At 48.5% G+C, this 25,601-nt stretch overlaps 1 protein-coding gene across 3 annotated transcripts in view; it reads right to left on the reverse strand.

The window, feature by feature from the left end:
• The window catches only part of syt1a (synaptotagmin Ia), a 604,743-nt gene that overhangs the window by 18,754 nt on the left and 560,388 nt on the right, over positions 1–25,601 (reverse strand). For all 3 annotated transcript variants that reach the window (XM_072552044.1, XM_072552043.1, XM_072552045.1), the window contains one exon: positions 20,598–20,715. In XM_072552044.1, the coding sequence (XP_072408145.1) occupies positions 20,598–20,715 (118 nt within the window). The remainder of the gene's footprint in view (positions 1–20,597; positions 20,716–25,601) is intronic.

The following is a 25,601-nucleotide window of genomic DNA, read 5'->3' on the forward strand; positions in this document are numbered from 1 at the left end:
GACCCTCTGACAGTGCCCTCTCCCTATGCACTGACCCTCCGACAGTGCAGCACTCCCTCAGCCCTGACTCTCTGACAATGCAGCACTCCCTCAGCACTGACCCTCCGACAGTGCGGCACTCCCTCAGTACTGACCCTCCGACAGTGCGGCACTCCCTCAGCACTGACCCTCTGACAGTGCGGCACTCCCTCAGTACTGACCCTCTGAGAGTACGGCACTCCCTCAGTACTGACCCTCTGACAGTGCGGCAATCCCTCAGCACTGACCCTCCGACAGTGTGGCACTCCCTCAGTACTGACCCTGTGACAGTGCGGCACTCCCTCAGTACTGACCCTCTGACAGTGCAGCACTCCCTCAGCACTGACCCTCCGACAGTGCGGCACTCCCTCAGCACTGACCCTCTGACAGTGCGGCACTCCCTCAGTACTGACCCTCTGACAGTGCGGCACTCCCTCAGTACTGACCCTCTGACAGTGCAGCACTCCCTCAGCACTGACCCTCCGACAGTGCGGCACTCCCTCAGCACTGACCCTCTGACAGTGCGGCACTCCCTCAGTACTGACCCTCCGACAGTGCGGCACTCCCTCAGTACTGACCCTCTGACAGTGCGGCACTCCCTCAGCACTGACCCTCCGACAGTGCGGCATTCCCTCAGCACTGACCCTCCGACAGTGTGGCACTCCCTCAGTACTGACCCTCCGACAGTGCGGCACTCCCTCAGTACTGACCCTCCGACAGTGTGGCACTCCCTCAGCACTGACCCTCTGACAGTGCGGCACTCCCTCAGCACTGACCCTCTGACAGTGCGGCACTCCCTCAGCACTGACCCTCTGACAGTGCGGTACTCCCTCAGCACTGACTCTCTGACAGTGCGGCACTCCCTCAGCACTGACCCTCTGACAGTGCGGCACTCCCTCAACACTGACCCTCTGACAGTGCGGCACTCCCTCAGCACTGACCCTCTGACAGTGCGGCACTCCCTCAGCACTGACCCTCTGACAGTGCGGCACTCCCTCAGCACTGACCCTCTGACAGTGCGGCACTCCCTCAGCACTGACCCTCTGACAGTGCGGCACTCCCTCAGTACTGACCCTCTGACAGTGCGGCACTTCCTCAGCACTGACCCTCTGACAGTGCGGCACTCCCTCAGCACTGACCCTCTGACAGTGCGGCATTCCCTCAGCACTGACCCTCTGACAGTGCGGCACTCCCTCAGTACTGACCCTCTGACAGTGCCCTCTCCCTATGCACTGACCCTCCAACAGTGCAGCACTCCCTCAGCCCTGACTCTCTGACAATGCAGCACTCCCTCAGCACTGACCCTCCGACAGTGCGGCACTCCCTCAGTACTGACCCTCCGACAGTGCGGCACTCCCTCAGCACTGACCCTCTGACAGTGCGGCACTCCCTCAGTACTGACCCTCTGAGAGTACGGCACTCCCTCAGTACTGACCCTCTGACAGTGCGGCACTCCCTCAGCACTGACCCTCTGACAGTGCGGCACTCCGTCAGCACTGACCCTCTGACAGTGTGGCACTCCCTCAGCACTGACCCTCCGACAGTGCAGCACTCCCTCAGCACTGACCCTCTGACAGTGCGGCACTCCCTCAGCACTGACCCTCTGACAGTGCAGTACTCCCTCAGTATTGACCCTCTGACAGTGCGGCACTCCCTCAGTACTGACCCTCTGACAGTGCAGCACTCCCTCAGCACTGACCCTCTGACAGTGCGGCACTCCCTCAGTACTGACCCTCTGACAGTGCGGCACTCCCTCAGCACTGACACTCTGACAGAGCGGCACTCCCTCAGTACTGACCCTCTGACAGTGCGGCTCTCCCTCAGTACTGACCCTCTGACAGTGCGGCACTCCCTCAGCACTGACCCTCTGACAGTGCGGTACTCCCTCAGCACTGACCCTCTGACAGTGTGGCACTCCCTCAGCACTGACCCTCCGACAGTGCGGCATTCCCTCAGCACTGACCCTCTGACAGTGCGGCACTCCCTCAGCACTGACCCTCTGACAGTGCGGTACTCCCTCAGTATTGACCCTCTGACAGTGTGGCACTCCCTCAGCACTGACCCTCTGACAGTGCGGCACTCCCTCAGCACTGACCCTCTGACAGTGCAGCACTCCCTCAGCACTGACCCTCTGACAGTGCGGCACTCCCTCAGTACTGACCCTCCGACAGTGCGGCACTCCCTCAGCACTGACCCTCTGACAGTGCGGTACTCCCTCAGTACTGACCCTCTGACAGTGTGGCACTCCCTCAACACTGACCCTCCGACAGTGCGGCACTCCCTCAGCACTGACCCTCTTTCAGTGCGGCACTCCCTCAGTACTGACCCTCTGACAGTGCGGCACTCCCTCAGTACTGACCCTCTGACAGTGCGGCACTCCCTCAGTACTGACCCTCTGACAGTGCGGTACTCCCTCGTATTGACCCTCCGACAGTGTGGCACTCCCTCAGCACTGACCCTCTGACAGTGCGGCACTCCCTCAGTACTGACCCTCTGACAGTGCGGCACTCCCTCAGCACTGACCCTCTGACAGTGCGGCGCTCCCTCAGTACTGACCCTCTGACAGTGCGGCACTCCCTCAGCACTGACCCTCTGACAGTGCGGCACTCCCTCAGCACTGACCCTCTGACAGTGCGGTACTCCCTCGTATTGACCCTCCGACAGTGTGGCACTCCCTCAGCACTGACCCTCTGACAGTGCGGCACTCCCTCAGTACTGACCCTCTGACAGTGCGGCACTCCCTCAGCACTGACCCTCTGACAGTGCGGCGCTCCCTCAGTACTGACCCTCTGACAGTGCGGCACTCCCTCAGCACTGACCCTCTGACAGTGCGGCGCTCCCTCAGTACTGACCCTCTGACAGTGTGGCACTCCCTCAGCACAGACCCTCCGACAGTGCGGCACTCCCTCAGCACAGACCCTCCGACAGTGTGGCACTCCCTCAGTACTGACCCTCTGACAGTGCGGCACTCCCTCAGCACAGACCCTCCGACAGTGCGGCACTCCCTCAGCACAGACCCTCCGACAGTGCGGCACTCCCTCAGCACAGACCCTCCGACAGTGTGGCACTCCCTCAGCACTGACCCTCCGACAGTGTGGCACTCCCTCAGTACTGACCCTCTGACAGTGCGGCACTCCCTCAGCACAGACCCTCCGACAGTGCGGCACTCCCTCAGCACAGACCCTCCGACAGTGCGGCACTCCCTCAGCACAGACCCTCCGACAGTGTGGCACTCCCTCAGCACTGACCCTCTGACAGTGCGGCACTCCCTCAGTATAAGCTCCAAATGTCCCATAGTGTCCATTCTGTGGAAATGCTGATACCCCTGGAATAGGATTTCAACCCACAAGCCTGTGACTCTGAAATGATTGCTAACCACTAACTCTGAGTTGTGCTCCGAGGGAATGAGCAAAGTCCAAAGATGAAGGATTGAATAAAAAACTCTCACCCTGCTGACAATGTCACTTTGACAGCGGCAAGAAGATCTGCCTTCATTTTGAGAATAACGGTCCCTGTTAAATCCACTTTAGAAAGCAGACAATTAATTATATTAAAGAACAAGTATTGCAGATGGTGAAGATCGAAATGAAAGCACTTCATCGTGTTTAGATGAGGCTTTCTTAAAGATTATGGCAAGGGCACAGATGTATCATGTTAGACTCTCAAGCAGTTTACAAATAAGAATGTGAAGCAGGAGAATTGAATTAAAAACGATCAACATGCCAGGACTTGAGGCTATAATGTTCATCATTCCTACGAGCAACACATGGTGCATATAACTCACTCAATAACGAGGAAATGTTTCTCCTGAAACCAAGGCAGACGCTTTTCCAGCTTCCAGAATACTGTGTGTGTTTACATTACCAATGAAAAACCGAATGGTTTGATACAAAATTTAATTTGTACAGGCGCTGGATTATAGTCATGTTTCATGAAAAAGGTTTGAGATATTCTTGGAGTCTTTACACATCTTAATGCAATCGCATCCTTGAACTTCAGTGAACCAAGACAGTTACAGATCTGAGCTTTGGCTAAAACACAGGCTGGATATAACACACACATCATACAAACGTAGAGCATGATCACAAGGAACTCTGACCATCGGCTGTGCACTTTGACAGACTTTACTGAATATTCCCACTCCCCTGATCCTTCCTCACAGTCCCACATCATCTTTCTTTTCAAGAGTGTATCTGATGCTTTGTTCACTTCAGCCCATGGTGGGTGAGTGACAGCGTTCAGGATGTTTACCCATGCAGCTGTCTGCAAAGGAGCAGACTGAGGAGGTCAGGCATGAAGGTGCAGGGGGTGTTGGCAGTGAGTTGCTGATCTTACTGAGTAATGTTTGTGGTGGTTCAGTCAGCCTTTGACATTCACAAGCTGGTATGAAGGGACACTAAAATGGTACAGCTCCTCAGGACATGGGCAAGTCTCTGGCGAGAGAGGAAATTAGTGCCAAGAGATTTGGTTTTGCTGACGTCAAAAGACATTTGCAGCTTGATGGTCGTGTTGGTGAGTATGGAACATAGGGTCAGGAGAAGGCCATTCAGCCCTTTAAGTCTATCAGGCATGGTGCAGGAAAATGGCACAGTTTACAAAGTGTGGGAGCTAATGTAGATTCAAAGGATATTTTTTTCAGCTTCTGTTTGCATGGTGAAGACAGCCCAGACTGACAATCCTGAAGTCCTGAACCCAAGATTGAAGGTTGACATCTGACCCCTCCCACGCTGGAGGTGGATTATAATTCAGGGAGACCATCGGATAGACTACTGAGGGAGCGATGTGCGTAAACACAGGAGAAAGACCCAAATAGATCATTTCCCCAGCCTGAGACCACAAGACAATGTAACATGATTATGGCTAACCCTCTGACTCAACTCCACCTTCTCATCTCTTCCCCAAATCCTTTCATTCCACGAGGTACCAAAAGTCTCACTGTCTCAGTCTTGAATTTATTCACGAATGAAGCTGCTACAACTGTCTCGAGGAGAGAATAATAAAGTTTCTCAAGTCAATGAGTTTCAAACAGTTACAGAACAGGACGCCATTCAGCCTACCATGTTCATGTTGGATTCCAGTTGGATTTGCTGGATTGGTCAGTTTTATGGTTAAGTGTCAAATTCAGGGGGCTTGCTGGAGGATTTCCCACCAGGGCTCACTCTGACATTCCTGGACAATTCCCTGCTGTTCCCCTCAGTCATTAGTGAGCTACCCAGACTTCACAGGCCAGGGTGAACCATCTAAGAATAGAGCCGGAGGTGGTCTTTGCTGCCGGAACCTTCCGAGATTTACACTGTGGGCCCCAGCTAGACAACACTTCAAATATTGCCAGCCAAGAAACCTGTCTTCATGCTCTGCTGCTCGACTGTTATTAATGAGGGCCATTATTACTCGGGGCCATTATTACTCGGAGCCATTATTACTCAGGGTCATTATTACTTAAGGCCATTATTACTGATGACCATTATTACTGAGAATTGTTATTACCGAGGACCATTGCCTGGTCTGGAGGGAAGGTCTTATGAGGAAAGGCTGAGAGACTTGGATCTGTTCTCATTGGGGAGAAGTAGGCTAAAAGGAAATTCGACAGAGACATACAAGATGATCAGAGGATTAGATAGGGTAAACAGTGAAATACTTTTTCCTAGGATGATGACATCAGCTTATACAAGGGGGCATAGCTGCAGATTGAGGGGTGACAGATTTAAGACAGATGTCAGAGGTAGGTTCTTTACTCAGAGCGTGGTAAGGGTGTGGAATGCCCTGCCTGCCAATGTAGTTAACTCAGCCACGTTAGGGGCATTTAGCAATCCTTGGATAAGCACATGGATGATGATGGGATAGTGTAGGGGGATTGGCTTAGATTAGTTCACAGGTCAGTGCAACACTGAGGGCCGAAGGGCCTGTTCTACACTGTATAGTTCTCTGTTCTATGTTACTGAGGACAGGGTGATGATAGGGAATCTCGCTTCACTGTCAGGGACCTGGAGGTCCTGCAGCATTGGGGGATGGGCATGGGTGGAGAAGAGGGCAGTATTTTACCTTCAGACTGTCATAGGACACTGCCAGCCTGGTGAGAGCTGGTGAATCTGGGTCAGTGTCAGTGTCAGATGGTTAGAACAAAGAACACTACAGCACAGAACTAGGCCCTTCGGCCCGCATGTCCCAAGGCTGTGCCGACATATGATACTTTTCTAAACTAAAAGCCTATCGCTTCTACACGATCCACATCCCTCTATTCCCTGCCTATGCTTACATCTGTCAAGATTCCTCTTAAAGGTTGCCGTTGTACCCACCTCCACCACCCCTGCTGGTAGCACATTCCAGACACTTATCACGATCTCTGTAAAAAACCTGCCCCTCGCAATTCCTTTGACTTTATCCCCTTTTACCTTAGACCTATGTCCCTCAGTAATTGATTTCTCTCCCCTGGGAAAAAGACTCGGACTATCCCTCCTGTCCATGCCCCCTCTCGTCATTTGTAAACTTCTATCAAGTTGCTCCTCATCCTTCAACATTCAAGGAAAAACAAACCAAATTTGTCCAATCTCTTATCATAGGTAATACCCTCCAAACAGGGCAACATCCTGGTTAACCGTTTCTGTACTCTCTCCAAAGCCTCTACATCCTTATGGGGATGTGGTGACCAGAATTGTACATAATATTCCAAATATGGCCTCACTAAAGTTCTATAGAGCTGTAGCATGAGTTGCTAATTTTTATACATTATGCCCCAACTGATGAAGGTGAGAATGCTATATCCCTTCTTGCCACTGTCAGGAAATCCCTCTGTAAGTTGATGCTACTAAAGGTTCTACCATTTTCTGTCAAATATTTTCCTGCATTAGGTCTCCCAAAATGATCACCTCGCATTTGTCTGGACTTAACTCCATCTGCCATTTCTCCACCCAAGTCTCCAGCCTATCTATATCCTTCTGTATTCTTTGTCATCTTCCTCACGATCCACAATTCCCCCAATCTCTGTGTCATCCCTAAACTTACTAATCAGGCCATGTACATTCTCCTCCAAGTATGTAGATCACAAACAACAGGGGTCCCAGCACAGATCTGCAATCAGAAAAACACCTTTCCATCACTACTCCTGGTCTACTATGACTAAACCAGTTCAGTAGCCATCATACCAGCTCACTGTGGATCCCACATGACTTCACCTTTTGTATCAGCCTCCCATGAGGGCCCTTGCCAAAGTCCATACAGACAACATCTATAACCCCACCCTCATCAATCAACTTTGTCACTTCCTCAAAAATTGTAATCAAATTTATAAGTCACAACCTTCCCCACATAAAGTCACACCATATTTTCCAAACGTGAGTAAATCCTATCCCTTTGAATCTTCTCCAATAGATTCTCTCCCACTGATGTGATGTGCACAGTCTGTAATTTCCTGAATTATCCCTGTTGCCCTTCTTTAACAAAGGAACAACGTTGGCTATTCTCCAGCCCAAGGGATCCTTTCTTGGTGACTGAAGAGGATATAAACATTTCATGCAAGGCTACCGATAATTCCCTCTCTTGCCTCCCTCTATTCTTGGACAGATCCCATCAGGTCCTGGGGACTTGTCTACCTTAATGCTTTTCAAAACACCCATTACCTCCTCCTTCCTTACACTGACATGCTGAGAACATTAACATGCCTCTCCTGAGAGTCACCATCTGCCAAGACCTCCTCCTTGGTGAATACCAATGCATTGTATTCATTAAGGACCCCACCCACTTCCTCCGGCTTTGTGTATAAATTCCCTCCTTTGTCCCTTCCCTAGCTACCCTCTTACTCCTTTCATACATATAAAGTGCCTTGGGATTTTCCATAATCCTGTTTGCCAAGGACATTTCATAACCCCTTACTGCCCTCTTAATTCCTTGTTTGAGTTCTTTCCCGAACTTTTTGTATTCTTTGAGGGTTCTGTCTGTCTTCATTTTCCTAAACATGATGTCAGCCTCTTTTTTTTTCTTTTTGACTAAGCTCTCAAGTAATCTTGTCATCCAAGGTTCCCAAATCTTGCCATCCTTCTCCTTCGCTTTTACAGGAATGTGTTGGTCCTGAAGTGTAGTTAATTAGTCTTTAAAAGATTCCCAAATGACAGCCATAGATTTCGCCTGAAACAGCCACCTTGTTAAAATTTATTTGTGGGATGTGGGTGTCGCTGGCTGGGCCAGTCTTTATTGCCCGTCCCTAGTTGCCCCCTTGAGAAGGTGGGGGTGAGCTGCCTTCTTGAACCGCTGCAGTCCATGTGCTGTGGGTAGACCCACAATGCCCTTAGGGAGGGAATGTAGACCTTCACCTGAGAACCAGTCTTATCACTATCCAGGAGAGTTGTAAGAAGGTCATGACCCACCAGGTCATGCCACCATCTTCACTTTACTGCCTCATACTCACTCCAGCTGCGTGACTTCATCCACCTTCCGAAGCTCAAGGTCTAATGGTACTCAACATCTTTCCTCAATGGCTGTTACCCACCTCATCCTCCCAAACCGCTAACTCTTCCTGTGCTTTGTGCTTGAGAGTGTGGTGCTGGAAAAGCACAGTAGATCAGGCAGCATCTGAGGAGCACCTTGCTTCTTGGATGTTGCCTGACCTGCTGTGCTCTTCCAGCACCACACTCTTGACTCTGGTCTCCAGCATCTGCAGTTTGCACTTACTCCTGCTCCTTGTGCTTCCTTTCTCGCCTACTTGGGGACTCATAATCTTTTCTGCTGGTGCCCCTGCCAGTTCTGCTGGTGCCCCTGCCAGTTCTGCTGATGCCCCTGCCAGTTCTGCTGATGCCACTTTCATCCAACAGAAACATCACAAACAGGAGCAGGAGGAGGCCATTCAGCCCTTCGAGCCTACTCCACCCTTCAATATGGTCACAGCAGATCCTGCCAACTCAGGCCCCTGTTCACACTTCCTCTCTATACTCTTTCATCTCTTTGCCCTAAGAACAATGTCTAACTCCTTCTTGAAACCACCCAATGTGTTGGCCTAAACTTCTTTCTGTAGCAGTGAATTCCATGGGCTCCCTACTCTCTGGGCGAAGACATTTCTCCTCATCTCAATCCTAAATGGCCTGCCTGAGACTGTGACCCCCTCCTTCCTGCATTGACACTGTCTGCTCCTGTTATTGGTTTCTATGAGATCCCCCTTCATTCTTCTCAACTCCAATGAATATAGACCTGGCCAACCCCATCTGTCTTCATAGAACAGAGATATTAGACCTGGCCAATATCACTTTGCTCTTCATGGGATTTTGCTATCAACACGTTAACTGCCACCGTTCCTAAGTTACAACAGCGACTAGCCTTTGAAATCTCAGGATTGGTAATAAAACATTTCAGGACATTCTGAGGTAGTCAAAGACTTTGTGGAAAATCAGGTTCTCGATGTAGCAACACTGAGTTACGGCTGGCTTCTCCTCCTGGGCAGTCACTGGTGTGGATCACACATGGTAAGTGCCGAAGTCTGACTTTCAATCTCAGGAAACATTAACAGTTCTTATGTTTTGTAAACTGCTGATCCCCCTCAGCATCTTTGTGATTGCCAATGATTCAACAGTCAGTGCAAGACAGGAATGCATCAATTTGTGAAATTGTTTTCCCTCTGCCTTGGCAGCTTTATCTGTTCATTTCTCCTTCCAGCATTAAATACTTTATTAGTTTGTATTTTCCTTTTAGCTGGGGGATTGTTGTGAAGTTGCAAAAACTGTAACCCACAAGAATGTGCAACAAATACCGATCTGAAGAAATCTCTGGTGTTACTGATAATTAATATCAACTACAAGAGTTCCTTTTTCGCCCAAGTAGTGTTACATATTTACATTCAGTAACTTACTTCAATAGTTTTGGCCATTTAATATTTCCATTACATTAATCTGATCCAGTTTTAAAGAGAACACAGAGCTGATCAACATGTGCCTGAGAAGCGAGAGGAGATCATTTAGCTCTTTGAAGTGCTCTGCCTGGATAAGGCCAATGGTGGTCTGATCACAGCCTCAACTTTACTTCCCTGTCCATTCCCGAAACCTTTTGACTCCCTTGTCAATCAAGAATCTGTCTAACTTGGCCTTAAAACTATTCAATAACCACTGTAGGTTATTGACCAATCATCTCCAGCGAGCAAACAATGCCCCTCATCTCCATCTGAAAACCCCTTTTTCTTACTCTGGTTCTGATCTCTGTCATGAAGAGAAACAGTACCTATTCTATTGTGTCCCCTCAGGATCTTATACAATTCGATAAGATCACCTCTCGCTCTCCTGAACACCAGTGGACGTAGGTCCACCTGTCCCCTTGAAACAATCCCCTCAACCCGGAATCAGTCGAATGAACCTTCTAATTTAATTTATAACCTTTCTTTAAAAAGGTTAGTGTGTAACAGTCCAGACATGGCCTCACCAATGCTGTGTAGCAGAATATCTTTATTTTCACAAGATGTGGAGGAGCCGGTGTTGGACTGGGGTGGACAAAGTTAAAAATCACACTACACCAGGTTATAGTCCAACAGGTTTATTTGGAAGCACTAGCTTTCAGAGCGCTACTCCTTCATCAGGTGCTTGTGGAACCGGATCATAGGACACAGAATGTATAGAGAAAGGTTACAGGGTCATGCAGCTGAAATGATATATTGAACAAATTGAACATATCATTTCAGTTGTATGACACTGAGATCTTTTTGTTATACATTCCGTGTCTTATGATCCTGTTTCACAACCACCTGATGAAGGAGCAGTGCTCCGAAAGCTAGTGCTTCCAAATTAACCTGTTGGACTATAACCTGGTGTTGTGTGATTTTTAACTTTACTTACACATGACATTCTCATTGCAAAAGGTAACAACATTTGGTTTGCTTTTTAAATACTTGCTGTGCCTGAACATTTACATTTTTTGATTCATTTGCCAGCACACCCTGATCTCTGTGTACTGTAGAGTTCCACAATAACTCTCAATTTAAATAATATCCTGATTTTCTATTCTTCCGCCTTAGTCAACAAATTAATGATTCCCCACATTATATTCACTGTGCAAAATGTCTGACCATTCACTTAACCTATCTGTATCCTGTTGCAGACTCCTTATGACTTTTTCACAGCTTAGTCTCCAATCTATCTTTGTGTCACGAGCGAAATTCAACTCCTTCATCCAAGTCGGTGATGTGGATTGGAAACAGTTCATCCCCGTGGCACTGCATGAGTTACATCTGATCAACCTGAAAATGATCCATTTATGCCAACTTTCGCTAACCAATCCTTGATCTCTGCTAATATGTTACTTGCTATCTTCCGAGGATTCATTTCTCACAGGAACCTTTGATGTCTCACTTTGTAAAATGCCTTCTGGAAATCTAATCACGCAGCACAGTAGGAGATGGACTCGTAAAGTTACTGAACAAGTAAACAAGGACCAGACTAAAGCTTTAGGTTTGAATTCCACTGTGGCTGATGGTGAAATCGGAATTCAGTAAATTAAAAGTTTCCCTGCCCCAAAGCCTGTCCACCATCTCTAAGTCAGGAGTGTGAGGGAATACTCCCCACTTGCCTGGATGGGGGCAGCTCCAACAACACTCAAGACGTTTGACACCATCCAAGACAAAGCAGCCGCTTGATTGGTACCACATCCACAAACATCCCCTCCCTCCACCACCGACACTCAGTAACAGCAGTATGTACCATCTACAAGATGCACTGCAGAAATTCACCAAAGATCCTCAGACAGCATCTTCCAAACCCACAACCACTTCCATCTGGAAGGACAAGGGCAGCAGATACATGGGAACACCACCTCCTACAAGTTCTCCTCCAAGCAAATCACTGTCCTGACCTGGAAATATATCACTGTTCCTTCAGTGTCACTGGGTCTGAATCCTTGAATTCCTTCCCAAACAATACTCTGGGGTGTCTATGGCAATTAGACTGCAGCAGTTCAAGAAGATGGGTCACCACCAATTTTTTAAAGGGACAGTGTATAAGTGTGAACCCAGCCAGTAATGCCCACGTCACATATGAGAAATCTTTGATCTGGGCAGTCAACTCTCTAATCTTATTTTCCTTAATTTGCTCATGGTTCATGTAATAAAGCAGAAAGGATTATCTTTGAAGTTCTACCTTTTAATTTTGCCCTAGCTGTTGATCTGCCCAAAGCAGAACCGGCAGGGCGGCACGGTGGCACAGTGGTTAGCACTGCTGCCTTACAGTGCCAGAGACCCGGGTTCAATTCCTGCCTCAGGTGACTCTCTGTGTGGAGTTTGCACATTCTCCCTGTGTCTGCGTGGGTTTCCTCCGGGTGCTCCGGTTTCCTCCCACGGTCCAAAAAATATGTGCAGGTTAGGTGAATTGGCCATGCTAAATTGCCTGTAGTGTTAGGTGAAGGGGTAAATGTAGGAGAATGGGTCTGGGTGGGTTACGTTTTGGCGGGTCGGTGTGGACTTGTTGGGCCGAAGGGCCTGTTTCCACACTGTAAGTAATCTAATCTAATCTAAAAAAAAAGGAGCTGTTCCTATTCTGCTATTGGGACTCATGTGGACCACAACAACTGGATCCAAAACCTACTATTTCACTGTCCCTGAGCCCCCAGTGCTGATACTGGGCAGGAGGGATGGCCTGTACTCTAGCTCTTGAGTACAGAGCACTGCATCCACCCCCTACCCCCACAATCATCTCGATACACTCCCTCTACTGCTGTGCAGTTTGTTCACACCCTCCAGCCACTGCATTCATCTATACAATCTGCAGGAACCTTCAACTTATTACAGTTACAGGATCATAGAGTCATACAACATGGAAACAGGCCCTTTGGCCCAATGAGTCCATGTCGCCCATGTTCCCAAACTAAGCTAGTCCCACCTGCCTGCTCCTGGCCCATATCCCTCCAAACCTTTCCTACTTTTCTACTTATCCAAATGTCTTTTAAACGTTGTAACTGTACCCACAGCCACCACTTCCTCAGGAAATCCATTCCTCACATGAGCCACTCTCGGTTTACCCCCTCATGTCCTTTTTAAAGCTTTCTCCTCTCACCTTAAAATTATGCCGCCTAGTTTTGAATTCCATCACACGAGGGAAAGACCCTTGTCATTCACCTTATCTATGCCCCTCGTGATTTATAACCGTCTATAAGGTCACCCCCCCCAACCTCCTACCCTCCAGTGAGAAAGGTTCCTGTCTGTTTTTATATCTCAAACCCTCCATTCCTGACAACATCCGGGTAAATCTTTTCAGAACTCCTTCCAGTTAAATAATATTGTTAAAACTGTGAACCTATTCATGTGATGAAATGGTAGGAGTTGGTAGTACACATTGAGAAGGACGTTAAATAACATTTGGGTTTCATTGATAATAGAACAAGACGCAGAAGCAGTTCGAGATGAATCACTGGTTAGAGCTGAACTGAGGTATTGTGGTCAACCTTGAACATGACACTTTAGGAAGAGGATGTAGAACAATGTTTTTCAGCAATGATAATGTTCAATTCCGGGAGAAGTCTGGAGAGGTTGGGCTTGTTGGGGAAAGAGGGACAAGAGGGAGAGTTAACGGGGTCTTCAAAACAATCTTTCAAATGTCACAAATGCGTGCAGAAAATAATCAAATCATTGACTGGCAGAACAGGCTCAAAGGGCTGACTGGCATACTCTTGTTCCTACATTTCTATCATAGAATCCCTGCAGTGTAGAAGCAGGCCATTCAGCCCATCAACCCTTCCCCGATGAAGGGCTTTTGCCCGAAAGGTGGATTTTCCTGCTCCTCGGATGTTGCCTGACTTGCTGTGCTTTTCCAGCATCACTCTAATCTTGAATCATTCAGCCCATCAAGTCCACACAACCCCTCCAAACAGCATCCCACCCAAACGCACTATTCCTGTACCCCTGCATATCCCATGGCTAACCCACCTAGCCTGCACACTATCGGCAATTTAGCATGGCCAATCCACCCTAACTTCACATGTTTGGACTGTGTGAAGAAATTGGAGCACCCGGAGGAAACTCACACAGACATGGGGAGAATGTTCAAACTCCACACAGTCACCTGAGGCTGGAGTTGAACCCAGGTTCCTGGTGCTGTGAGGTGGCAGTGCTAGCCACTGAGCCACCATGCCACCCCCATATGTGTGCAATTCATGACACTGACCCAGGTAACAGCCTTGGACCAGGCTGCTAGGCTCTAGGGGCAGTCCTCTGGAAAGAGTCCTACTCTGTATCACCCCCTTGTTCAGAGCCCTCCACCCTGACGTCTGACACCACCCCCTCCACCAGGACCTGGTCTGCACCACCACCTTGTCCAGGCTCTCCAGGTCCTGGTTGTAGTTGCATGATGCAACCTTCCCCATCTCCAACCAATGCAATACTCTCCCGAGGGTACAGGGACCTTTTCAATAGGTTATGGTATAGGGACTACTGGTCTTCTGGTGGATATCCAGCGACTGATGAGTTGTTCTTGGAATGGTGTTTGTGAGGGGGGGGGGGGGTGCGGAATAGAAATGATGAATACCATGGGGGAGAGTGGATAGTCAAATGCAGTGACTTTGATAAGATACAGCGTGAAAACTCAGTAGACTCATGACTGTAATCCTGCAAAATAAAATCGATGAAAATAGCCAAAACAAAACCCATAATGTTCAGCCTCATTAACTGACAGTTGACAGTATAAAACCCCCCTGTTTCACAATGTCCTATAGAAGAGGAACTTCTGCAGTAGTGTCATTCAAGACTCTAAATGTTGACTGATTCTCTTCCCGCTGATGCTGCTCGACCTGCTGAGTCTCTGCAGTAATTTCAGAATTCATTTCAGATTTGTGCATTCTTTTATTTTTGTAATTCTCACCAGTCTGGCCTGCATGTGACTCCAGACTCTGAGTGATGTGGTTGACTCTTAACTGCCCTCTGAAATGGCTAAGCAGGTCAACACTAAGGGCAATCAGAGAAGGGTAGCAAGTGTCAGAGATACCCACAACCCATGAAAGAATTGACACAGAAATGTCAGTTTTGGTCTTGGTTTCAGTTTTGTTATTGGCTTCAGTTTTGGCCATGTTTTGGTTTTGGTCTTGGTTTCAGTTTTGGCCATGTTTTGGTTTTGGTCTTGGTTTCAGTTTTGGCCATGTTTTGGTTTTGGTTTTGGTTTCAGTTTTGGCCATGCTTTGGTTTTGGTTTCGGTGTCAGTTTTGGCCATGCAAACCTCCCGTGGAGTGGAACATGAACCCAACAGCTTTCAACCTCTGAAGCAGAAGAACTGCCCACCCACTGAGCTGTGACGGTGATCGAGTGTGGGAATTGAAGAGCTCATTTCTCTTCAGTGGAAGAGGAATGTGGTACAGAGTGTGTCGACAGAAAGGAGATTTGATTTTTTTAGTGTGATTTATGATGAGCCGGAGTGCTTACAGTCCCTCTGGCTGGAGATGGTTATGGGATTTGTAAAGTTTGTAAAGAGATGAACTGCAGTGCTCCTGATTGTTAATGACTACTCCCTGGGCTGCACCAGCCTGTTGCTTCATACCCATTTACCAGAGAATTCATCATCATTAATCTTGCTACTGATTAGGATTAATCAGGAGTATGATTTTGCTAAAGTTTAAAGAGTTATGATTAAGCCATTTGAAATTAATGCTGTGTGTTATATTATAATCTATCACTGAATATATTTTCCACTTGTTTTTCTGATAATACTGAGGAAGGATTTTATTTATTAATGATGATGAAGAGGATCATCATAAGTCCTTATGGCTCCAAATAATCTTTTGATTAATTGATACTGAGATAAGTTCCTCATTGGGGCTATAATCATAGAGGAAATATTCCATTGAAATATTCAAAGGAGCGATTAAATTCAGCTGAAGAAGCCAGCGTGCAGGGACCTCAGAGAGTTGTAGCGCTTGATGAGGTTATAAAGATCGGGTGAGGTCACAGAGAGGTTTGAATGGAGAGGGATTGCAAATTTCAGAGATCTGCTTTGCAGGGAATTCCCTCTAACCCCTACCCTCCAAATGATGCCATCTTTATAAATGTGACAATGTGCAGTCAATGTCAATCACAGGAGTAGATTGGCTGAGGCACATAGAGTCATACAGCACAGAAGCAGACCCTTTGGTTCAACTTGTCCCCGCCGACCAGACATTCCAATCTGACCTAGTCCCATTTGCCAGCACTTGGCCCATATCCTTCTAATCCCTTCCTATTCATATACCCATCCAGATGCCTTTTAAATGCTGTAATAGTACCAGCCTCCACTACTTCATCTGGCAGCTCATTCCATACACCTCCCCTCTAGTCGGCCTATCTACATACGGAGTTCAGGCAGCGGGATTATCCTGCTCCTTGGATGCTGCCTGAACTGCTGTGCTTTTCCAGCACCACTCTAATCTAGAATCTGGTTTCCAGCATCCGCAGCCCTTGTTTTTACCTAGGGAATTGCAGGATTCTGACCCAGTGACACTGAAGGAACAGGGATGTGTTTCCACATCAGGATGGTGAGGGGCTTGGAAGGGAACCTTGTTACTGAATATCTTATATTAAGGACTCCCTTGATAACATGCTCAGTATATCTTCCTTCTCAAACCCCTTTATAAATTTCCTGACTGTTGTCTATTCCTTCTTTTCCTCAGATCTAGCCCCTTCAGTCTCTCCTAAAAGATACGATCTTTCCATTCTGGTATCATCCCAAAGAAACCTTTTGACAGCTGCTCCAGTGTCTTACTATATCTCTGTAGAGATAGGAATTTAACCCCATGCTATGTCTGTCCTGGGAGTGTTTGACAGGGATAGTGTCGAGGGAGCTTTACTCTGTATCTAACTCTGTGCTATACCAGTCCTGGCAGTGTTTGATAGTGTACAAAGACTAAAGAACAATATAGCACAGGAACAGGCCCTTTGGCCCATCAAGTCTGTGCTAACACATGACACCTTTCTACACTAAAAACCTTTTGCCTCTATGTGGTCTCTATCCTGCTATTTGCTGCCTGTTCATATATCTGTCAAGTTGACTCTTTAACATTACGATTGTATCCACCTCTGGCAGCCCATTCTGGGCACTTACCACCCTCTGTGTAAAAAAAATTACCTCCCCTTACTTTAAACCTATGTCCCCAGTAATTAACATTTCTAACCTGGGAAAAAGACTCTGACAATCCATTCTATCTGTAAGAACATATGAATTAGGAGCAGGAGTAGGCCGTCTGGCTCCTTGAGCCTGCTCCGCCATTCAATAAGATCATGGCTGATCTTTTCATGGACTCAGCTCCACTTACCCACTCTCTCACCATATCCCTTAATTCCTTTATCGTTCAAAAAATACCTACCTTAGCTTTAAAAGTGTTTACTGAAGTAGCGTCAACTACTTCACTGAGCAGGGAATTCCACAGATTTACAACCCTCTGGATGAAGAAGTTCCTTCTCAGTTCAGACTGAAATCAGCTCCCTCTAATTTTGAGGCTATTCCCTCTTGTCCTAGATCCACCCGCCAGTGGAAACATCCTCTCTACTTCTATATTATCTATTTGCTTCATAATTTTATATGTTTCGCTAAGATCCCCCCCTCATTCTTCTAAATTCCAATGAATATAATCCCGGTCTACTCAGCCTCTCCTCATAAACTAACCCCCTCAACTCCGGAATCAACCTAGTGACCCTCCTCTGCACCCCCTCCAGTGCCAGTACATCCTTTCTCAGGTAAGAAGACCATGCAGTACTCCAGGTGTGGCGTCACCAGCACCTTGTACAACTGCAACATAACCTCCCTGCTTTTAAACTCAATCCCTGTAGCAATGAAGGACAAAATTCCATTTGACTTCCTAATTACCTGTTGTACCTGCAGACCAACCCTCTGTGATTCCTGCACAAGGACACCCAGGTCCCTCTGCACAGCAGCAAGCTGCAACTTTTTACCATTCAAGTGATACTCCTTTTTACTGTTAATCTGACCAAAATGTATTCCATCTGCCAGACCTATGCCCACTCAAAGTACCTAGGTTCCTCTGCAAAGTTTCACAGTCCTGTCATCATCTTGTAATCTTCTCCCAGGTTGCCCCTTATGTTTTCATGCTCAGCTGAAAACAAACCAAGCTTGTCCAATCTCTCCTTCACAGTTAATACCCTCCAAACCAGGCAACATCCTGGTAACACTGTTTCGGTCCCCTCTCCAAAGCCTCCATATCCTTCTGACAGTGTGGCGACCAGAACTGGACACAATATTCCAAATGGGGCCTAACTAAGGTTTTATACAGCTGCAATGTGACTTGCCAATGTTTATGCTCAATGCGGAGAAAGTGAGGGCTGCAGATACTGGAGACCAGAGTTGAAAAATGTGGTGCTGGAAAAACACAGCAGGCCAAGCATGAAGAAGGGTTTATGCCCGAAAAGTCGATTCTCCTGCTCCTCGGATGCTGCCTGGCCTGCTGTGTTTTTCCAGCACCACATTTTTTAACTTTATACTCAATGCCCCAGCCAATGAAGGCAAACATGCCATACGCCTTCTTCACCACCTTCCCCACTTGTGTTGCTACTTTCAGGAAACGATAGACCTGTACACCCTCTGTAAATTGATGTTACTGAGGGTTCTGCCATTTATTGTATACTTCCCTCCTGCATTAGATCTCCCAAAATGTGTTGCCTCACATTTGTCTGGATTAAACTCCATCTGCCATTTCTCCTCCTAAGGCTCCAGTCTATCTATACCCTGCTGCATCCTCTGGCAATCTCCCTCACTATCCACAGCTCCCCCAATCTTGGTGTCTTCTGCAGATATACTAAGCAGCCACCTACATTCTCCTCATGATCATTGATATATTTTACAAACAGCAGGGAACCCGGCTCAGATTCCTGCGGAACACTAGTGGTCATAGATCTCCAGTCAGAAAAACTCCCTCCCGTTGTTACTCTCTGCCTTCAAGCCAGTCCTGTGTCCATCTTACCAGCTGACCACAGATCCCATCTGCCTTCACCTTTTATATTAGCCTGTCATGAGGGACCTTGTCAAAGGCTTTGTTAAAGTCCATACAGACAACATCTACTGCCCTGCCCTCATCAATCACCTTCGTCACTTTCTCAAAAAATTCAACCAAGTTTGTGAGACATGACCTTCCCTGAATAAACCTTACTTAATAAATCCATTTTTTTTGAATGTGAGTAAATCTTATTCCTAATCTTATTCCTAAGAATCTTTTCAATGATCTCCCTTCACAGATGGCTCACCATAATTTCCTGGATTATTCCTGTTGTCCTTAAACACTGGCTGTTGTCCAAACCTCCAGGGCCTCTCCTGTGGCTAAAGTGGATCCAAAGATTTCACACAAGGCCCCAGCAATTTCCTCCCTCACCTGCCTCAGCATTCTGGGATAGATCCCATCAAGTCCTGGGGATTTGTCTACTCTAATGATTTTTAAAACACCCGACACCCCTTTCTTACATTGTCATGGCCTAGAATATTAACATACCCCTCTCTGGACTCAACATCCACCGTGTCCTTCTCCTTGGGGAATACCGATGTAAAATATTCATTGAGGACTCCACCCACTTCCTCTGGCTCCATGCGCAAATTCCCTCCTTTTTCCTTGAGTGGACCTACCCTTTCCTTAGCTACCCTCTTGCTCCTTTTATGTGTTTAAAACACCTTGGGATTTTCCTTAATCAGTTTGCCAAAGATATTTCATGGCCCCTTTTCACCCTCCTAATTCCTTGTTTGAGTTCTTTCTGGATATCTTTGTATTCTTTGAGGGATCTGTCTGTCTTCAGTTTCCTAAACCTGACATACTCCTGTTTCTCTTTTTGACTAAGTTCTCAATTTTTCTTGTTTAGATCAGAGTGGTGCTGGAAAAGCACAGCAGGTCAGCAGCATCCGAGGAGCAGGATGTTTTGGGCAAAATCCCTTCATCAGGAATAGAGGAATGGTCCATTCCTGATGAAGGTCTTTTGCCTGAGACATCGATTTTCCTGCTCCTCGGATGCTTCCTGACCTGCTGTGCTTTTCCAGCACCACTCTGATCTAAACTCTGGTTTCCAGCATCTGCAGCCCTCACTTTTGTCCTCTCAATTTCCCTTGTCATCCAAGGTTCCCGAATCTTTCCATCCTTATCCTTCATTTCCACAAGAATATGTTGGTCCCAAATTCTAATTAACTGGCCTTTAAAAGATTCCCACATGACAGATTTGGAGTTACCCCCAGATTGCCAAGCCTAACCTACATTGCCCAATTCCAGCCGGACAATGTGGTTGTGAGCCTTTTCACAATTTATTACTTTCACCTGAGAACTATGCTTTTCCTCAATCGTAAGTTACTTCAAACTTGCAAAATTACGGTCGCTGTTCCCAAAATGCTTCCCCATGGAAACTTTGATCACCTGTCCAGGCTCATTCCCCAATGCCAGGTCTGATATAACCTCTTCCCTTGGATTATTTACTTCTTGCTTCAGAGACTAAGACCAGTCAGACTATGAGGGAGACCAGAAAGGGAGAGGTCACTGAACACCACAGGACTGGCGTTCTGAGGTATATCTGTTTTAATGCAAGGGGTACGACAGACAAAGAGTCATCATGTTCGATGTTAGAGTGCTTTCTGGTGTCAGATTGAGAAGGTGCAGTTTAAAAGGATATTATCACCCACCTGATAAACCTCCCACATCCATTTTCTTCAGGTTCTTTGCCTCCAGGATGACAACTGTTAACTTTCCAGCCGTTGGGACATAGCGAAGAGAGAAGCAAATGTCACCCAACTTCTCTTGCTGAGAACACAAACAGATGGACATGGATTTCAGAATCACATCCATAAACCACGGATCCACTTCATTGCTACAATTACACTGAATCCCAGTCACCCACTACACCCTGTGCTCACGACTCCTCCCAGACCCCTGGCTGTGTCACTTCTTAAGGTAAAAACAATGACTGCAGATGCTGGAAACCAGAGTCTAGATTAGAATGGTGCTGGAAAAGCACAGCAGATCAGGCATAATCCGAGGAGCAGGAAAATAGACGTTTCGGGCAAAAGCCCTTCATCAGGAATACATTGGGTGGATCTCCAGGATCTGTGTGTGGCAGGGATTTCCGAACCCAGAGGCTGGAGATGGTGCACAACGCTGATCACTGTGGGCAGATCCTGGAAGAGCCCGTGCAGTTTTGAGGGACCCCACATCTTGGTTTTAACAACATGCTCATCCCTGCTTCTTAACCCCTTTCGCAGTCTCGCCAATCCCCACACCCCATTGCATGCTCCTGTCCCACCATCCTCCAGTATCTCTGCACACTCCCACACCTGGCTGCTTCGCAACACACACTGTATCTGAGAACAACACTCCCTTTCATCTCTCTCTCTCTCTCGCTCTCTCTCTCTCTCTCGCTCTCTCTCTGAGGGAGATGATTGGGGGCGAAGACATTGGTCCGTGACTGGCTGCTTCCAGGGAGTGATGGATGACCTGAAAGGGATCTCTTAATCGCACTGTCACAAACGCATTAGAGTAGTGCCCGATACTGTCAGTGCAGGATCACACCATTCCCCCTCCCCAGGGTGAGGTCAGTCCTGAAATCCAATGAGTGTGAATTCTCCCTGTCATGCCCAGTGGGAGAGTTGGGTGAGCATCGAATGAGAGGGAAGCTATGGGGTGGGGTAGATAGTTAATTCAGCCAACTAGGGGCAATATAGCAAGAAATTTCACAAAGCCTCAAGGGAAGTAACCTTCTATCAAACTCACAAAGTCAGAATTTCACAAACTTCAGCTCATCGTGTTTGATGGCAAAAACCTGAAACCCTACTCCCAGCTCCTGGTCTAAAGCGCAGCGGCCTGCCTAATCCTCTCCCTACCCCCCCGCCCCTTGACCCTCACCCTCCTTCATCCTCTTCCCCAACTCCCTCCCTTTCATCCTCACCCTACACATACCCCTCCCTCTCCCTTCCTCCTCCCCTCACATTTTCCCTTCCCCCTCACCCCTCCTCCCCCTTATCATCCTCCTCCCCCTCCTGGCCACCCTCCCTGTCACCCACCCCAACTCCCCCTCCCCCTTTCCCTCCCCCATCCTCTTCCCCAACCCCCTCCCTTTCACTCTCACCCTCCACATCCCTCTCCCTCTCACCTTCCTCCTCCCCTCACATTGTCTCTCCCCCTCCCCCTCCCCTTCCTCCTCACCCTCACCATCCCCCTCCCCCCTTGGACATCCTCCCTGTCACCCACCCCAACTCCCCCTCCCCTTCCCGCCACTCCCCCTCCCCTTCACCTCCCCCTCCTCACCTGAAGCCCCCCTCACTCTCCTCCTTACCACTCCTTCCCCCTCCCCTTTACTCTCACCCTGCCCCTCCTCTCACCCTCACTCTCCCCCTCCCCTCAACTCTCCCTCACATACATCAGAGACTTGGACAACAACTTGGAGAAATATTGCCTCCACAAAACTCTATGAGTCCACAGTCAGGATCATGGAAACATAGAAAACAGGTGGGGGAATAGGCCATTCGGCCCTTCGAGCCTGCTCCGCCATTCAATATGATCATGGCTGATCATCCAACTCAGTCCCCTGTTCCTGCTTTCTCCATATCCCCTTTGATGCCTTTAGCCCTAGGAACTCTGTCTAACTCCATGTTCAACATGTTCAATGTTTCAGTCTCAACCACTCTCTGTGAGACAGAACTCCACGTGCTCCCTGATCTCAGAGTGAAGACAGTTCTCCTCATCTCAGTCTGAAATGGCCCAACCTGCATCATTCTGCTCCATACCAGCTTCATTCACTCTGTTTTTCTCTCTCTCTCTTCCCCTTTTCAGCATTCATTCTTTCATTTCCTGTCCCACTCCCTTCCTCTTTGTCCATCTAACATTCCTTATCAGCTCTCCCTTCATCCTAGCTTATCTCCTTTGTACTCTCTTCCCCCATGTCTCCTTCTCCCTCTCTCTTTCCCATGCTATCTCTCTTCCTCTTTTCACACTTTTCCCGTCCATCTGCCTTTCTCTTTTCCTCATGGTTTCTCCCCTGCATCCCTGACTCTCCAGCAGCCTGTCACCCCTCCCTTTGGCGTTTTGTCATTCGCTTTGGTTTCAGCTAGTAATATTTCTCAATGTTTCACTGGCCTTGTGAAAGCCTGTGTATGAAATAAAATTAATTGTTGTCAAAGCTGCACACTAATAATATTGCCAGTGACAGCAAGGATGTGATCAAAGCTGTATCCTGTCAGAATGCGCTGAGTGATTGAGCAGGGTGTTTCTAAAAGTGCAGAACAATATTCAATCTGAGAGACTTATTAAAAATAGAACAAAAAATGTCAATAGGCTTGTCTTTATATTCCTGTCAGTGGAGACCAGCAGGATAACATTGGAAAGTTTAAACAGATACAGAATGTCATTAATGATCTTTTATTAAGCATTTAGAATCATAGAGTCTTTCAGAATGAAAACAGACCTTTCGGTCCAACTCGTCCATGCCGACCAGATATCCCAGCCTAACCTAGTCCCATTTATCAGCACTTGGCGCACATTCCTCCAAACCTTTCCTATTCAGATATCCATCTAGATGCATTTTAAATGCTGTAATTGTACCAGCCTCCACCACTTCCTCTGGCAGCTCATTCCATACACGCACCACCCTCTGTGTGAAAACATTGCCCATTCGGTCTCTTTTAAATCTTTCCCCTCTCACCCTAAACCTATGCCCTCTAGCTTTGTACTGTGCTACCCTGGGAAAAGGACCCTGTCTATTCACCTTATCCATGCCCCTCATGATTTTATAAACCATTATAAGAAGGACCCTAATCTCTTTAAACAGGTAAAATAGCAACATCTGACATGGCAAGCAACAGCTGCTGGTAGTTTGGTGACAATGTCCAAGAGATTCTGCCAATGCCTTGATATAAGCCGAGGTGAGAGTGATCCTGATTCACCGCTGGTCACACTTAACTGGAACAACGCCACACCCCACTGTGGTCAGCACACACACACACAACCTCCACCCTCCTCGCCCCCCCCCCCCCCCCACACACACACACGCACACACACACACCCCACCCACCCACCCCCCACACACACCCACACACACCCCACACACACATCCACACACACACACACCCCCCACACACACCCACACACACCCACACCCACACACACACACCCCACCCACCCACCCCCCACACACACCCACACACACCCACACACACACCCACACACACCCACACCCACACCCACACACACACCCACAACCCCTCCCACACACACACACACACACACCCACACCCACACCCACACCCCCCCCATACACACACACACACCCACCCACACCCACACCCACACCCACACCCACACACACACACCCACACACACACACACCCACACACACCCCCCCCACACACACACACCCACACACACACCCCACACACACCCACACCCCCCCATACACACAACCCCACACACACACACCCCCACACACACACCCACACACAAACACCCACACACAAACACCCACACACGTACACCCACACACATCCACACACACACATCCACACACACACACATACACCCCCCCACACACACACCCCACACCCCCACACACACCCCCACACACACACACACCCACACACACCCCCCACACACACCCACACACACCCCCCACACCCACACACACACACACCCACACCCCCCCCACATACACCCACACACATCCCCCCACACACCCACACACACACCTCACACACACACACCCACACACACACACCCACACACACCCCTCACACACATCCACACACACCCACACACACCCCCACACACACATCCACAAACACACCACACACACACACCCACACACACACCCATACACACACACAACCCCACACAGACACACCCACACACACACCCACACACACACACCCACACACACACACCCACACCCATCCCCCACACACAACTCCACACACACCCACATACACACACACCCCACACCCCCACCCCCACACACAGACCCACATAGACACACACACACACACACCTCCCATAACACACACAACCACACCCACACACACCCCCCACACACCCCCTGACACACACACATACCCCCACACACACCCCACCCCCCACACACCCACGCACACACCTCACCCACACACACACACACACCCACACACACCCCACCCACACACACCCACACATACACACCCACACAGACACCCACACACACACCCCACCCACACACACACATCCCACACACACCCACACACACACCCCACCCACACACACACCCCACACACACACACCCAGACACATATCCCAGCCACCCACACACACACACCCCGCACACCCCTGCCCCCCACACACACACCCCACCCACACACACCCACCCCACCCATACACCCCACCACACACATACACACACACACCCCACACACCCCCGCCCCCCACACATGCACCCCACCCACACCTACACACACACACACCCCACCCACACACACACACCCCCACACACACACCCACAAACACACACACACCCACACACACACACCCACACCCATCCCCCCACACACAACTCCACACACACCCCCATACACACACACCCCACACCCCCACACCGAACACACAGACCCACACACACACCCCCACACACCTCCCATAACACACACAACCACACCCACACACACCCCCCACAC

This window comes from Chiloscyllium punctatum, chromosome 32, assembly GCF_047496795.1.
Source record: "Chiloscyllium punctatum isolate Juve2018m chromosome 32, sChiPun1.3, whole genome shotgun sequence".
Taxonomy (NCBI): Eukaryota; Metazoa; Chordata; class Chondrichthyes; order Orectolobiformes; family Hemiscylliidae; genus Chiloscyllium; species Chiloscyllium punctatum.